The 15,609-nt window shown below is 32.8% G+C and overlaps 2 protein-coding genes across 2 annotated transcripts; both read left to right on the top strand.

Annotated features, from left to right (window-relative positions):
* The first annotated feature begins 10,677 nt into the window (after positions 1–10,677).
* On the top strand, positions 10,678–12,585 carry LOC115033118. The gene is made up of 2 exons (XM_029485147.1): positions 10,678–11,208; positions 12,504–12,585. The coding sequence occupies exons 1-2, from the start codon at positions 10,811–10,813 to the stop codon at positions 12,583–12,585; spliced, it is 480 nt and encodes a 159-aa protein (XP_029341007.1). The 5' UTR covers positions 10,678–10,810.
* A 42-nt stretch (positions 12,586–12,627) lies between these two features.
* LOC103308317 (protein ALP1-like) lies at positions 12,628–13,419 on the top strand. The gene has a single exon (XM_008181485.1). The coding sequence runs from the start codon at positions 12,628–12,630 to the stop codon at positions 13,417–13,419; it is 792 nt and encodes a 263-aa protein (XP_008179707.1).
* Positions 13,420–15,609: the final 2,190 nt, after the last annotated feature.

Raw genomic sequence — 15,609 nt, 5'->3', positions numbered from 1 at the left:
GCTAATTATTGCCCTACCGTTTTTTCTTTTAATTCTTTTTTTTTTTTTATTTCAATAAAATTACTTTAATTAATTATAATTTTCATTATGGTTTTATTATTTATATATGTAATAAAGAATTACCATAATTTCTGCTCTGGTAATATGTCTTTGCTAAACTCTCATTCTTGACTATTTCAGCAATGAATTTAAGGCATCGACCGTAGTATTATAATTAATACTATCGCAGCATACTACTTAATAGGGGGTAGTGATATTCTATTTTTTGTGAAATTCTATGTTCCTTAGTGCTAAACAGATGCCCAATAAACTTTTTAAAAAATTGAAGTCTGTTAATATCTTCAGGTCGCGGATCGGAAAAAACGTTTTAATATGTTGGCAGGGAGGGGGGTGTTTGTGAATTTTCAAATCCTTGCCTTTTAGTCAGGTTGAATTCGAAACGAAGGATACAGGTCTTCGCTAGTTATTTTCGGGACTACCCACGACTCACCACGGGGAGGTGCTGCACTTCGAGTCCCGCCCACGCCTCCCCTTCCACCCTACCAACGTGGCACAATAGGCATATAACAATTGGCAAATTTATAAATTTGCACTTTACACAACGGATTTTTCTTCTATGGAAATCCTGTAATCTGCCTTAGTGCGAAGACTGGGCATGAGTTTCCTATGACTTATTTACTCAAAATTAGGCCATCTCATGCTTCAAATCCGTAAACCATCTTAGAAGCTTTGCTAACTTCTTGAACAATACGCTCAACGCTTTGTGTATGGCTTGGATAGTTTAAAATTGGCAATTGAGGTAGTTCATTCTGATTGAAATAATCCGCAAGTTCTGCAGTAGAAAAGTTGTTCATCACAGATAGAGTAGTCAAATCGATTTCCTCCCAATTTATGAGTTCCGTGTAGTGCATTGCTTCAAAACTTATTTTTGAAACATGGAATGGACGAATTTTTCCTACTTTTTTGGTGGTCTCCCGGCTTAACAACACTAGTTCAAATTCCCGTTTTCGGATCTCAGGATCACTATCGGTTACCATACAAATTAAAACATTTTCTTGATGCAGAAGTAAGCGTTTTGCTGAATAACTTGTTGAACGATGACCTTGTATTTTGATGGCAAGTACGATGAGAGTGTTATTTGCTTCATCGTGTGTCTGCTTCCATTAGTACATGAGGGTTCTTTCCTTATTGTAATCCAATCGGCTGCTACAGATGCGTTTTTAAGTTTTTTGCAATTATAGTAACTAGATTCCAATAATGACTATTTTTGTGGACGCCATTCGTCCGTTTCACTATCTGAGTCTTGACCTGATTCCGTTTCAGGAGCAAAAATTGATGTAAATTGACCTTGAATATTTTTAATAGTTTGTAGATTTTTTGACCGTGCCATCCGTTTAATTTTCCGCTCTTTTTCTCTCATATTTTTTGCTTCTTTCCGATCAACTCTTCCGATTCCCATTTTACGAACGGTTCGCTGATCTTCCATAAATTTTAATTCAAGAAACGGAATCTTCTTGAAAGCTGGACACTTGCAAAATTTCGGTTCAGAGCACTTACATGCATATTGATTAATATCAAATAACTGTTGCCCCATTTCAAGCAACGCGGTTTTACTTTTGTCCTTGGTGTTCTCAGTTGTATGGGCTTTAGATCCGAAACTTTTCTTAGCATTTTTATACTTTTCGTAAAACGTCGAAAACGTCGATTCAATACGTTGAACGGACACAGTAGGAATCGCTTTAGTCCATACTTCAACCACGTTTTTAACAATTTTACCTTCGTTGAAGGACTTTTCTTGCATGTTTTTTTCATCTCATTAGAGATAAATAAAAAATGTTTCATCATATCCCCATAGGTAGGCAGCATTACCATTGAATACCAGTTGTGGTGTCCCAAAAATCGGACATTCAGTATCCGAAGATTGCAGATTGAAAGACATCTTGATATCACAGAAGCTCTTTACACACTAAACAGCACACAATTATCTAGATAATGAGCAATATAACATGCTTGGCCGATTTGTGGTGCGGTGTATCGTGCAGGTTTTCACACGTTCCTGGCCTGCCTGGTCGTAGGACGGGCGCTGGGCAGTGTGTGGCGCATGTTTGAACACGTTGCTGTGTATGCTTACCTGTCCAGTGAAGTCATGCCCGTGCCGACTGCTGATGAGTAATAACAGAACGCCATTTGGCTATAATACAATCATTCAGATGACGAAAACAACGGTGCAGAGCATTGTTTCGCAAAAGTTACGAACACCCCTCTCCCCGCCCGCCTATTAAAACGTTTTTTTCCGATCCGCTACCTGAAGATATTAACCGATTTTAATTTTTTTTTAAAGTTTAGTGTTCAGGAGATTATTGGGCATCTTTTTAGCACTAAAGAACATCGAATTTCACAAAAAATAAAATATCACTACCACTACTACATAACCTAACCATTAATATCGACGCAGTTGAATCAAATGCACAAGTGTTACTAAGGATTGTCTTACCATAGCCTTTAACCAAACAACTTTTTAATTCCTCAGCCCAAGAACCATTTTTTAAAATGGGTAAAGTCTTCATTTTTCTTAAATTACTTATTTGAAGATGAGGATTTGGGTTTAGGTAAGACCGTATTCTTTTTTTATTCGTTGATTTCTTATTCCAACTTTCAATACATTTATTTTCTTTTGTCAAATCATCAGCAAAGAGGACATCATGAGATCATGTCAAACATACAAGAGTTGTTCCACTCTGACCGGGTCTAGAAATTGAACATGTATACATGTTCATACATTGTCTATAGACAATGTATGAACTGGAGTATCACAAGTGACACATTTTTGAGACTTATCTGTTGGAAAGTTACCTACTGCACACAACGGACACTTTTTTTTGTTTTATTTATTGAATTGAAGTTAGTAGAAATACTTTCAATATAACTATCAACTTTCTTTTCATAATCATCTTTGACCGGCGTCTTATTTTTGTAAGTTAAATGTTTTAAACTTCCTGAGTCTAAACTGTCAACAATTGAATCACTATCCATATTAAATGGAGATGTATATATTCAAATCACATTCTTCATACAGTGGTGAGTTCTTATCAGAATCACTATGAGTAAATTATGTTTGTGCACTTTTTTTAATCTCGTGGCTTTCCTCGTACGGTGGTGATTTTTGAAGATCGGAATTACCATAATATGTGAGTAAACCTTCTTTATTAATGTAAATTTCTTTATAAAGTGGTGAACTGTCTTTGTTGAATTGACTTTGGCTATTATTATGAATTGTTGTGTCTTTTGGAAATAATTAACGACTTGACTTTAATAATGACATGACACGGAGTGAAGATATATGATTTTCTAAAAACAGTTCAATATCCGGGGGTAGTAAAATATTTTTAAATGTTTAATTTTTTAATTTTTGGAAGCTTGATTCAGCGTCTGCCGAATTTGCCGTTTCATCTCCGTAACCAAAAATGAGAACAATCATAGCTGACCATAAAGGCACTAGTTTCATAAATTTTATAATATATGGAACTAGTTCAGGTTAATATAATGGATTGATATTATTTCCAGTTTGTAAAAAAGATTTAGTTTCATCAAAAATTCGTTCAACCCATTTTTGAAAAGGATTATTTAAACTGTGTAATTGTGTATGTATCCAAAAATATTCTGCAATAATGGTGTCTATTTCTTTTTGGGTAAAACTTCATAGGTTTTAAAACGCTGAAGCAGTGGTCTTTTATCCATTAAATTATATTGAACTCGTTCCGGTTGGATTGTCTTCCATTCGTCAGATGAGAAAGTAATAACAAATTTTTTATTTGGAAAATCTTCATCGCTATCCAATTTGTCAATGAACTCGGAATCTATATATTGTCAGTTTATATAATTAAAAATGCACGAAATACACAAATTAATTTTGAATTGAAACATAACTAATATAAACATTCAGCCAGAATGTCATATTTTTACGGTCATTTGTTTTGGAGTTACACCAAAAACCAAAATCGATTTTTTTCAAAAATTCCCGTTTTTCCTTAATTTTTATTTTATTTTTCACGGCGCTTTTGAAAAATTCTAGGAAACTTTTGTCCCACAAAATACCAACTAGATTCACTTTCCTATTAGAAAAGACACTGTTAAAAGAAATCCCAAAAGTTTAACACCTAAACTATAATTATGCCCTTTAAACTGTTTAGCTGAAAAGTAATTTTCAACATTAAAAAGGATTACAAATTGCGATCGTGATCAACAGAGGATCATTTAAATAGTTTTGCTATTCTCAACATTAAAAATGAAATTTGCAAAAAAATGTATTATGAGGATATAATTAATGAATTTCCTTGTATAAAATCCCGTCGTAAAAAATGAATAAGGTACCTACCTGTGTTCTAAAGGAATAACAAGTTTATTTAAGTAAACGCTAAACAGTTATTTGTTTTAATTTTTATTTATTTAAGGAGTTTTAAGGAGGACTGTGAGTTGTGTCACAGTTGCTACATTTTACTATATACCTAACCTACATTTAAAACAAGCACATAATTTGCATTAAAATGCACTGTTACACAAAAACTTATAACTTATTAATTCAACTTGAACAATGTCACGTAAATAATATATACAAGCAACTATAAAGGTAGGTACTTGAAATCATTAGATCAATATCAATAAAATCTACACACTTTAAACACCCAGGTTCATGTGGAGATATTAATTATTAATTAAATAAATAATAAATAATTATTAATTATTCAATAATCGATACCTAACTATAGACGTGAAACTATCCAAGTTCTAAAGTTTTATCGTGAGGTCTGGCCGTCTGGGATTTCTCATATTGTTAATGCAAAATTTCTTGTAAAACCAAAGTGTGTGCCCGTAATTGAGGGGACCAAGTGCCCCCTGAAATTTTTTAAAAGTATTGTTTATTGACTATTGTATTATGAAAAATTGTATATTTTCGTCAAAGTAGTTATCACGAGAATAAAGATTTTTTTTCTTATTTTGAACGTAAAAATGATGAGTGGCCAGTATCTACATTAAAAAATTGTTAGGCCCTTCCCCGAATTTATATGTATGCTGAATTTCAATGGGCCATACCCAGTGTGAAATGTTACAGCCACTATCATAACTCATGGGTCTGCTTAAATAAATGAAATCTAAACGAATTTCTGACGCAGACCCGATGCAATAATCAAGGTTGATCGTGGTCGGGTCGGAAAGTCTGGTTTAGATTGAGGCGATGAAAAAACACAACACCAGCACTTTATGGATGTGACTTTAAATAGGTACAATATTACGACCAAATATGAATATATGTGACCGTTGTACGTCATTACTGGCTCGGTCTGGCTGGAGAGTCGACCCGGTCGCGATGCTTACGTCTCGTACTGGTGGTTGGAGATACGATAGACAGCGAGAAAGGCCGCTATAGTGCTTGTACATTGTACTTGCTACTATAGTACGGCCAACGAAATCACCCACCTAATTTCGTTGGCCGCACTATAATGCGGGCTGTGTCATACACCCCCCCCCCCCCATCCACCATTCGGGGACCCCAAAGTGTTGCCAAGTCAGCCATTTAATAGCTAAAACTAGCATTTTTTAAAGAGCCACTAGCCACTGAAAATTACATCTAACAGGTAGCCACAATTCTAGCAATATTTTTTAATTTCATATTAAATAACACATTTTCTAGCACTTTAATTAATTTCATCAGATTCTAGTTCTATGCTCCCTTTAAACTACCTTTACAATGTACATTTCAACATTTGTGAATTGTCAGATATAAATATAACAGGAAATAGGAATATCCTAGGGCTTTATTCTATTTATTCAACTTCTGCTAGTCAACCTTTTCGTCGCTCACGAGTCTCGTCTGTTTTTTTCTCTGTGTGTGACGATAAGTAAACCCCAATATACTCAAAAATTCCGAAAAGATTGGTTGAATAATAATCAATTTCTTCAATAGGTCCATTTTTTGCTAACAATTGTTGGCAACACTGTACGGGGTGCCAAAGTGTACTGGTGTCGGTGGATGGTGGTTCGGCTCGCGGTACCTCTTGCCATGTGGCTTGATGTAAGCTTGCCTTACTGATGCCCTCCTGAGGCGCCTTACCAACTGTTCAACCATACTTGAAGTCACTGAAAGGTAATTATTGTTATAATTATTTTTATTCATTAATAATTTATTTTTAAACAAACTGTATGGTAATATTTGTAAATTGTACAAAAGACGCTCATACATAGCCGAAAGTAAACTACGGTCAAGTAGTACAGTTCATTTTTTTCTAAATAAAAGATAATTCTTGGAAAGGTTAAGAAAAACATAAAATAAAGTTGTCCAAAAGTTCTCTGAGTCAATACAAAAATATTTGCTTTAAAACAAAATTTAAATAATGTAAAAATGAAATTGGAAGAGATAACAGACATTAATCTGATTTCAATACTGAAAAATTTAAACATTCCACAATGTCAAACTGATTTAGGATTTGAAATACTTAAAGCATATACAGTTTAGAACTTAAAAAACCGTAGATACAGTGATAACTGGATGCTAATTTGCTTTTTATTCCAAATAAGATATTAATGTACATTAAAATTTTACATAAAATATTTAAAAAATAAGTGGAAACTGTAATTTTTATTATTATTTTTAGATTTCCAAGTGGGTATAAGTTTCTACATTACCAAAATATTCTCCCTCTCCCGTGTACAAATACAATTAGAAAATATTTACTTTCCGTTAAAATAAGATGTGGATTCGATGGCAATTTTTTTAAATTCTTAAAAAAAAAATGTTCAATTTCGAAGGAAAGGAATACTTTTGTTAGACGAAATGTTAATGGTATGTACAGTTTGATTTAATTATGAATTATAGATTTATAAATTCAAATTATGAAACAAGTATCAAACATTTTATGATTCATTAATGTCTTATAAAAAAAATTGTTATTATTATTTCAGATTTATCCATCTAAAAATCCTATATAATTAGAATATTATCCCAATATGTTTAAAATTGAATGTAATAGCTTAAACAATGTATGTCTAAAGTTGACCAAACACCATTTTGAGTTAACTAATCTTTCTAAAATGAAGGTGAACATGCGGCACAAGTATGTAAATGATACATAGTATATTGTTATTTATAAATTTATAATATATATAAATAAAAATATTTAATAATTGACGAACATTATATTAGTTTATCAAGTTGAGTTTCGGTTTTTAGTTTATTTACAGCTGTAGGAATAGAATTATATAACTGATATAATATTTTGGAATATGGGACTATTATATGGAATCTTTCCACTTCTTGTGGTAGGGATCAAATTGAAAGAGTACTACGTAAATTCCTAAAATATGCAGCATTTATTTTAAGTATCGACCATCCACCTCATGATTATAACCCAATTTTAAATAAGCTTGGTTTATCATCATTAGTTGATAGAAGAAAAGTTGCTTACCTGAAATTTCTCCGCCTATAATAGATGGCTGTATTGATCCTTCTGCCGTATTTTCTATGATTAACTTTAAAGTCCCTTGCTCTTCTGTCCGTCAAATTTCCATTTTTTATTCCAAAATGCAACACCAACTATTCTGAAAATCAGCCAATCCTTAGCATGTATGGCAAATAGTGATCCATCATTTCTATAGTATTTGTTGTATCTTTTATTATATTATATATGTTTTTAATTAAATAAATTAGTAATCATCACTATTGTTATTGTTGTTATTATGTATAATTGGGCTCAGCCCGTATTGTTGATAATAATGAATAAATAAATAATAAAATATGAGTGTTTCAAGGACAGCGAAGATATGTCTCTTAAACTTCAAATCAGAATAAGAAGCTAAAAAATAGTAAATCCACTATACTGGATGTTGCGTATCGCATATTCGCATCGTATATGTGTTTTGTGTCACTTATATATTATGAATATCTTTAATGTCGATTATAGTTATTATTATTTATTGTACGATACTGCGATAAGATATTGGCCGTACGTCTGATCGTCGTCTGTACATCACAGTATTGTACGATAACAGTTTTTAGTCGTTTACGGTCTGCGTACCTTTGAGGTCTGCGCTATTTTGTACAGAGCGTAAGACCTCACACGAAAATTATAATTATAATTATTTTAAAGTGTAATTAAATAAATAAAGAAATTGCATTTAAAATACCACAATTACGATTCAATTATTAATAAATTAATATACAGTCCACTTAAATCGAAGCTTTTAAAGAAATTGCTAGTGTACCACGGCAACATTTGGTCCATTCGTCCGGATTTGAACGAGCAACGTAGCACGTGATCGATCAACGAAAAAGTGCGTTTTTCGTCGTTATGTTTATTTTTTATTCTGAATATAGAAGCGCTAAAGTATTTAGTATATCGTTATAGTCATTCGAAAAGTGCGTTGTTAAAGTAAAAGTGCCATTCCATCGATCGACGCCATCGCTTATGACACAGAATTTACCTACTACTGCCAAAATCGTGAAAGTGCTAGCTGTCACTGTACCAAAAGTCTACGCGTAAGGTTAGCAAACCAGCCCACCAACCACCATCGAAGGAATCAAGCTGTTAAGGTAAGAGAGTCACTTTTTATATTTTTCCTTTTTTCCGTATTATTTAAAAGTTTTCCTGTCTCGTTACTTAAATAAAATGGCAATTCCCAGTCAGGCTAGTGAGTCGAGTATAGTCGCGATATCAAAGTAATAAATATTACGATATCTTTGTCAAAACGTCAACCCATGTTCGGATAACATCGTATTAGCCAATAGGTACAATATAATAATATAACCTTAGTTATCTACACGGGAATATATCGAATAGCACAGTATAAATATTTTTATCGTCGTCGTATAAAGTAAAATGGGAGATCTTGATACATTAACAGCGCGACGCGGTCAAATAAGGGCACTAGTAACGCGATTTCAAAATTTTATAAGATCACCCGAATGTGATCTAAAACAAATACCTCTGCGACAGGTCAAAATAGAAGAAGCTTGGTAAAATTTTTAATTAGTCCAAACAGCGATTGAAGAATTAGAGATAAGCAACGATACAAATACAGATCATTCGCAGTATAGGATTGATTTCGAAAATTTATATTTTGAGACAGTTGCTGAGGCTGAACAAAAAATTAGTTCAACTAGGTCAAACCAGAATGACACCACTGTCCGAAGTTCCGATCGTGGAGAGAGCATTAATTCGACATCATCGATTATAAAATTGGCAGCGTTAAATATACCGGTGTTTAATGGTAGTTATAATGATTGGGTATCATTTAAAGACATTTTTACGGCATTGATTCATACAAATAGTAATTTAACACCAATTCAAATATTGCATAAAAAATTTCGAAACAACGGCAATAAATTACGAGCACGCTTGGAAGACGTTGACCACGCGTTACCAAAATGAAAAATTATTAATTCAATGTCATGTAAAAGATATATGAGAATTAAACGCAGATTAAAGCAAATTCGTCGGATAGTTTACGCCTGTTCTCAGACACACTACGTAGTCATATTTCGGCCCTCGAAGCATTAGAGCAACGACCAAGCGAATGGGGCCCATTACTCATACACATAATATGCACAAAATTAGACGCAAACTCGCTAACTAAATGGGAGGTAAAATCACCAAAAACCGAGATTGCTAAGGTCGAAGATTTAATGATATTTTTAGACGAACGTTCGCAAATCTTACAAGCCGTAGAATCATCTAAAAACCTTATGAATACCACATAGGAAATTAATAACGGTACATGTAAAAAGAATAGTTATAATAAATCACGTACAGCTTCTACAGTGCTCACTACCACCACGGATGTAACCTGCTTTATATGCAACTTAAAACACACCATATACAAATGTCCCACGTTTTTAGCGTTATCAATAAACGATCGCATTAAGAAAGTAAATGAAATCAAATTATGTAAATTATGCCTGCGTAAACATGATTTTAAAAAAAAATGTTCGTCACGGAATTGTTTTAAATGTAGCAAAGCACACAATACTTTGTTACATATCCCCCAAAATAAAATTAACAATGAGGAAAAAACGGAAATAGAAGAGAAAACAAACCGTTCATCGATCCAAACTGACAGTAACGCGTCAATAAGTGCGCATGTGCATGGCACCAACTATGAACAGATACTTTTATCAACCGCGATTGTTCGAGCATTTGGAGAAAATCAAAAATCATCATTATGTCGCGCATTATTAGACTCGGGTTCGCAAAGCAATTTTATTACAGAGGAATTGGTTCAATGTTTAAAATTACGAAGGTCGAAAACTTATCACCAAATTAGTGGTATCGGCTCAACGACGCAACACGCATACTCATACGTAATCGCACATTTTAAATCGAGATTTAACGACTATAGCTTCACATTAAAATTGTTGGTAGTACCTAAGATTACGAGCGAGATACCGTCAAAACAGATGAGTAATATAGGTCATATACCGCAGAATGTAAACTTGGCCGATCCGTTATTTTGGTCGCCACAAAAGGTTGATTTATTAATAGGTGCGTCACATTTTTATGATTTAATAAACGAACGTCAAATCAAACCGGCACCCGACGGCCCTGTTTTTCAAGAGACGAGACTTGGGTGGGTAGTGTCAGGACCTACGTCGACGGCACCAAAGTATAATCGCAATACTGAACCGATAACTAACAGCGTGTGTCACTTAAGGTGGAAACAGACTATTGTCACGTCACGTGAGCTCACGTGCTATCACATTAACACATTTAAACCGTGATGTCACGTTTGGAAATACACTACTGTCACATTTTCTATTGTCATGCTATATCACATCACAGTATTTAGTCGGTTGTCCACCATTATACCCAAGGGTTGCGTGTTTTTAATTAAAATGGATTGTGGAAGTTCAAGTAGTTCATCGGGTTGGGAAGAGGAGTTGGAAGCTGTAGCTGCTTTTGTAGTTCTTGATGAAGAAGAAAATAAAACAAAAACAAGAGAATGGGTCCATGCAATTAATAAAAAAAGAGAAACTTTGGGTGAGTTTCATAGACTTGTTCCGGAATTAAAAAAAGATACGAAACGATTCCATATGTATTTCCGGATGACGATGGAAGAGTTTGATTTTTTACATGAACTCATTAAACCAGACATATATAAACAAAATACTCAATTTAGAAGAGCCGTCAGCACAGAAGAAAGATTAGCTGTTTGCTTAAGGTACGTAATAATAATTATAAAATATAACCATAATATCGGTATTAAAATTATAAATATTTTATTTAACCATTAACTACTAGAATAGAATAGAATTTTTTAATTTTTTAAGATACAATTTTTTTTATGTGAAATATTAACTTTTGCTTAATTATAACAAAAAAAGATAAATACTTAATTTATTGGTACTGTGATTGAGGAAGAGATACCATTTCAAGTACGGTCATTCTGTTGTTCGTTTCGGGATTTGTTGAATATTCGCCACTGGAATATTCTTGGCTTAGAGCTGGCGATGGAGATGAGGCAAATGATTGAGGTTGTATAGAATAGGGATAGGGAGTCGACGAAAATGATTGTTGGTTGCATCTTATTTCTGCAGATAGTACAGAATTACTCAACTGAAGTTTAATTTGGGATTGCTCCACTTTTGGCAACTGCTTCGTCATTCTTGACATGCTTAAAAAAAACAAGTCAGTATCATCAAGTGTATCTAAAACACTATCAAGCTTAATTGCAGCCTGATGTGTTTTTTTTTCTTCGTGTTGGCGTTTCCTTAAAGCCGAACTTTCCTTTATAAGTTCCACCAATTGTCCTGCTGGAGTTGTATGTTGTTTTTGTATTTTAAAACGTTTTAACGTTTCTACTGGTTCGTTGCGTTTCTCAGGAATATCAGATTCCTTAAAAGCTGAATGGAAATCTGAAGTTTGGTCGGCTTGAGAGTCTTGTTCGTTTTCTCTATTCAGTGGACTAAAAGATGCGAGATCTTCTGCTTCAGACTCTTCTGATAGATTTTCAGGTTCAGCAAATAAGTTAGTCTCGTTCAAATTTCCTTGCGTCCTTCAAAAGAAAAATATAGATTATAATATAATATAATATATAAAAACAAAAAAAAATTGTAATGTTGATGGCAATCCCAATATCAATACAGTAAACCCTCCCTTAACGAACACCTCTAAATAACGGACAAAATTACGGTGGCCGTGAGTGCCCGGTATTTAGAGGTCTCACTGTACTTACTTTCTACTTTCTAAAAAAGGTATGATGAATGACATTTGTTGTTCAAATTTCCAAGATGATTTCTTTTTGTAAGCTGAACCACTTTTTGATTCATCACGACGTCTGTTTCTTGCATTACAAAAAGATCTCCTTAAGTTTTCCCAGCGTTGTTTTGCTAGATTTCCTGAATATAAAATATAAAAATTATATTATTACTTATTAAACTATTTTAATTTATTTTCAATATTTTTATATTTAGAATCTAAAGTTAAAAATTATTTATATTAATCCTCTTTTTTCAGATTTTTAGCAACAGGAAATAGTTTTAGAAGTATTGGATTCAACTACAGATTGGGATTCAGTACGGTTCGAGAAATTGTATAAGAAGTCTGTGATGCAATATGGAATAGATTGGGACCAATCGTAATGCCACCACCCACAGAAGAAATGTGGAAAAATGTTGCAGCAAAATACAAAAAAATGTGGCATTTCCCAAATTGCATCGGTGCTATTGATGGCAAGCATATTAATATCCAATGCCCCATTAATGCCGGATCTACTTATTATAACTATAAAGGTAGTCATTCAGTTGTACTTTTAGCACTTGTTGATGCAGACTATAAGTTTATTGCAATTGATGTCGGCTCATATGGAAGGAATAGTGATGGTGGAATTTTTTCTCAGTCAGTAATTGGTCAAAAGTTGAATAATAAGACACTCAATGTTCCAGAGCCAGCCCCTTTAACAGAAAACGGAGATCCTCAGCCTTATGTCATTGTTGGAGACGAAGCATTTCCATTAAAGAGTTATTTGCTTCGCCCATACAGTAGAAACTATTTAGGGGATAATGAGCCCAATAAAATATTCAACTACCGATTGTCACGAGCAAGACGCGTTGTCGAGAACGCTTTTGGAATATTGGCCGCTCGTTGGAGGTGTTTCCGTGGGCACTTAGAAGTACAACCAGAATTTGTAGATAAAATTGTGCTTGCATCGTGTTGTCTGCATAACATGTTATGTGCAGACAATGTGTTTGAACCCGATAATGAATCATTACAACTTCCAGAAGCAGCTTTATTGAATTTAGATCTTCTAAGAAGAAATAGCACTCGTGAAGCGTTTCAAGTACGAGAAAAATTTAGAGATTATTTTAATTCAGATGCTGGTAGTGTTGTTTGGCAGGTGGAACGTGTTCGAAAAGGAAGAATTCATTCTTAATTCATAAATATTAAGCTATACGTGTTTTAACATAACTTATTATTATATAGACATCAGTTATTTTTTTTATTATAAAACTAGACGTAATAAAAGTTAAAATTAAATTCGCATATTCTCGTTGTGCTTATATTGTATTAAATATTGTCATTATCTAAATAAAAATATGTCGATGTAATATTTGATTATTTTTGTATAAACAAAATGTGGATTGAAGAAATATAATATGATTGCGTATAATAATGTATGTAATAAGATTAGATTAGATTAATCTAGTGTATATTATTAGACTTGTTTTCTACACAAAACGCTGGTATACACGTCTGATAAAGTATTTACTTATTTCACTACTAATATTTAATATACAATTGACAAATTACATTATACTAGTTGTTTAAGTAATTAAGTCATATACCAAATAATTAACATAATTAATATAATTAACATTTAAAAGTTATATTTATCATACCTGATATTTTTAACTCTTTTCCAATTTCTTCCCATGCGGTTTGACGTTGCTGTTGATCACGATAATCACGTGAACCATGATTATACAGGGCTTCATGATCCCTTACTTTTTCTATTAAAAGCTCGTCCATTTGGAAAACTTAAAATATTTATTTCAGAACTCCGGAAAAAAATTATTGAATATAAACTATATAAACGTGAGGTAACGTGAGTCGAAAATGTGTAAACTTTCAGAAACAAAAACCGTGCTGTCACGCGTGAGGTTGGTAAAGTGACGTGATACGTGTGACGTGACTTCAGTGTGGTTCTGACGTTATCGTCATTACATAACGACACGACAATAGAAAATATGTTACCTCGGTTTTGGTGCGTAGAAGAATTTGAAAGAAAGGATGCATATACAATTGAAGAAAAAATATGCAAAAAATATTTCGACAAGACGGTGACAAGGGGCGTAGATGGCCGATTTATCGTACATCTACCTTTTCGCGAAAACGTAATAGATTTAGGTAGTTCCTACGACATAGCTAAGCGCCGTCTCTTAAATCTTGAACGTCGTTTTACGAATAACCCAAAGTTAAAAAACGAATATACTAATTTTATAAATTAATATATACAGCTAGGTCATATGGATCAAATACACGACGACCAAGCTGTTAGTGATAATAAAAAAGCATCACGCGGTCTTCAAAGAGACAAGTACGTCAACACGTCTTCAAGTAGTGTTCGACGCATCAACTTACCTAAATGTCTAATACTGATAGGCAATGTTGATAATTATGTTTAACGAAATATTTAAATTAAGTCAGAAATTTATAAATACAAGGTAAATTATAACTTTTAAATAATAGAGAACTGTTCTATCTGATATTGATTTAATTAATTTTTCTTTCCCAGAAATAGTCATAATATCGTACTTACGAACTAATCTGTAATCCCTAACAGCACCGGAACTCTTAAGGAAATCTCAAGGAACTTCTGACGGAACTTTAGGGAATATAGAAGGAACTCCTATTTTATTCCTTATGTATTCCTAATGTCCGCACCTACGGAATTCCATTTGGAATAACCTAAGGAACTTCATAAGGAAGTACTTTATGAATTCTGTAATGGAGTATCTGAGGAAATCCATAAGGAATTACCTAAGGAATTCCTACTTAACATTGTGTATTACATTAAATGAATTCCGATGGAAAGTTCCCACAGAGCTCCAAACCACAGGACTCACACCTCTGATTATACTATTAAAGATAAAAATGTTTGTACTGCACCATTATTTATAAAACACATATTCACCTTCTCCATCCTCAAATTTTTTCACAATAATATAATATATTATATAAAAAACAACTTCAAGAACCAATAATTATACAAAATACAAAATTTAAAGAATTTTTTTTTTTTTTTTATTATTATCATTCAAACAAATTGATAAATACATATAACAGATTCGATTAACCTCTTTCCTTTAAGCTAGGCTTGTGATGAAGAGAGGGAGTTATTTTAGTTATAAAATTTAATAATATATAATATAATATAATAAAGCGTATACTAATATGATATGTTAAAATGATAGACTAAGAAATAAAGTAATATAATGAGAATAATGATAATACATAATATATAATATGATTTACAAAAGAAAAGAAAAATACATACATAAACATTTAACATTATAAAAGCATAATACATAGTAAATAATTAAATTTTTTTTTTTTTTTTTTT

The sequence above is a fragment of the Acyrthosiphon pisum genome, chromosome X (assembly GCF_005508785.2).
Source record: "Acyrthosiphon pisum isolate AL4f chromosome X, pea_aphid_22Mar2018_4r6ur, whole genome shotgun sequence".
NCBI classification, from domain to species: Eukaryota; Metazoa; Arthropoda; class Insecta; order Hemiptera; family Aphididae; genus Acyrthosiphon; species Acyrthosiphon pisum.
The sequence above is the reverse complement of the archived record's forward strand: the minus strand, read 5'-3'. Positions and strand labels throughout refer to the sequence as shown.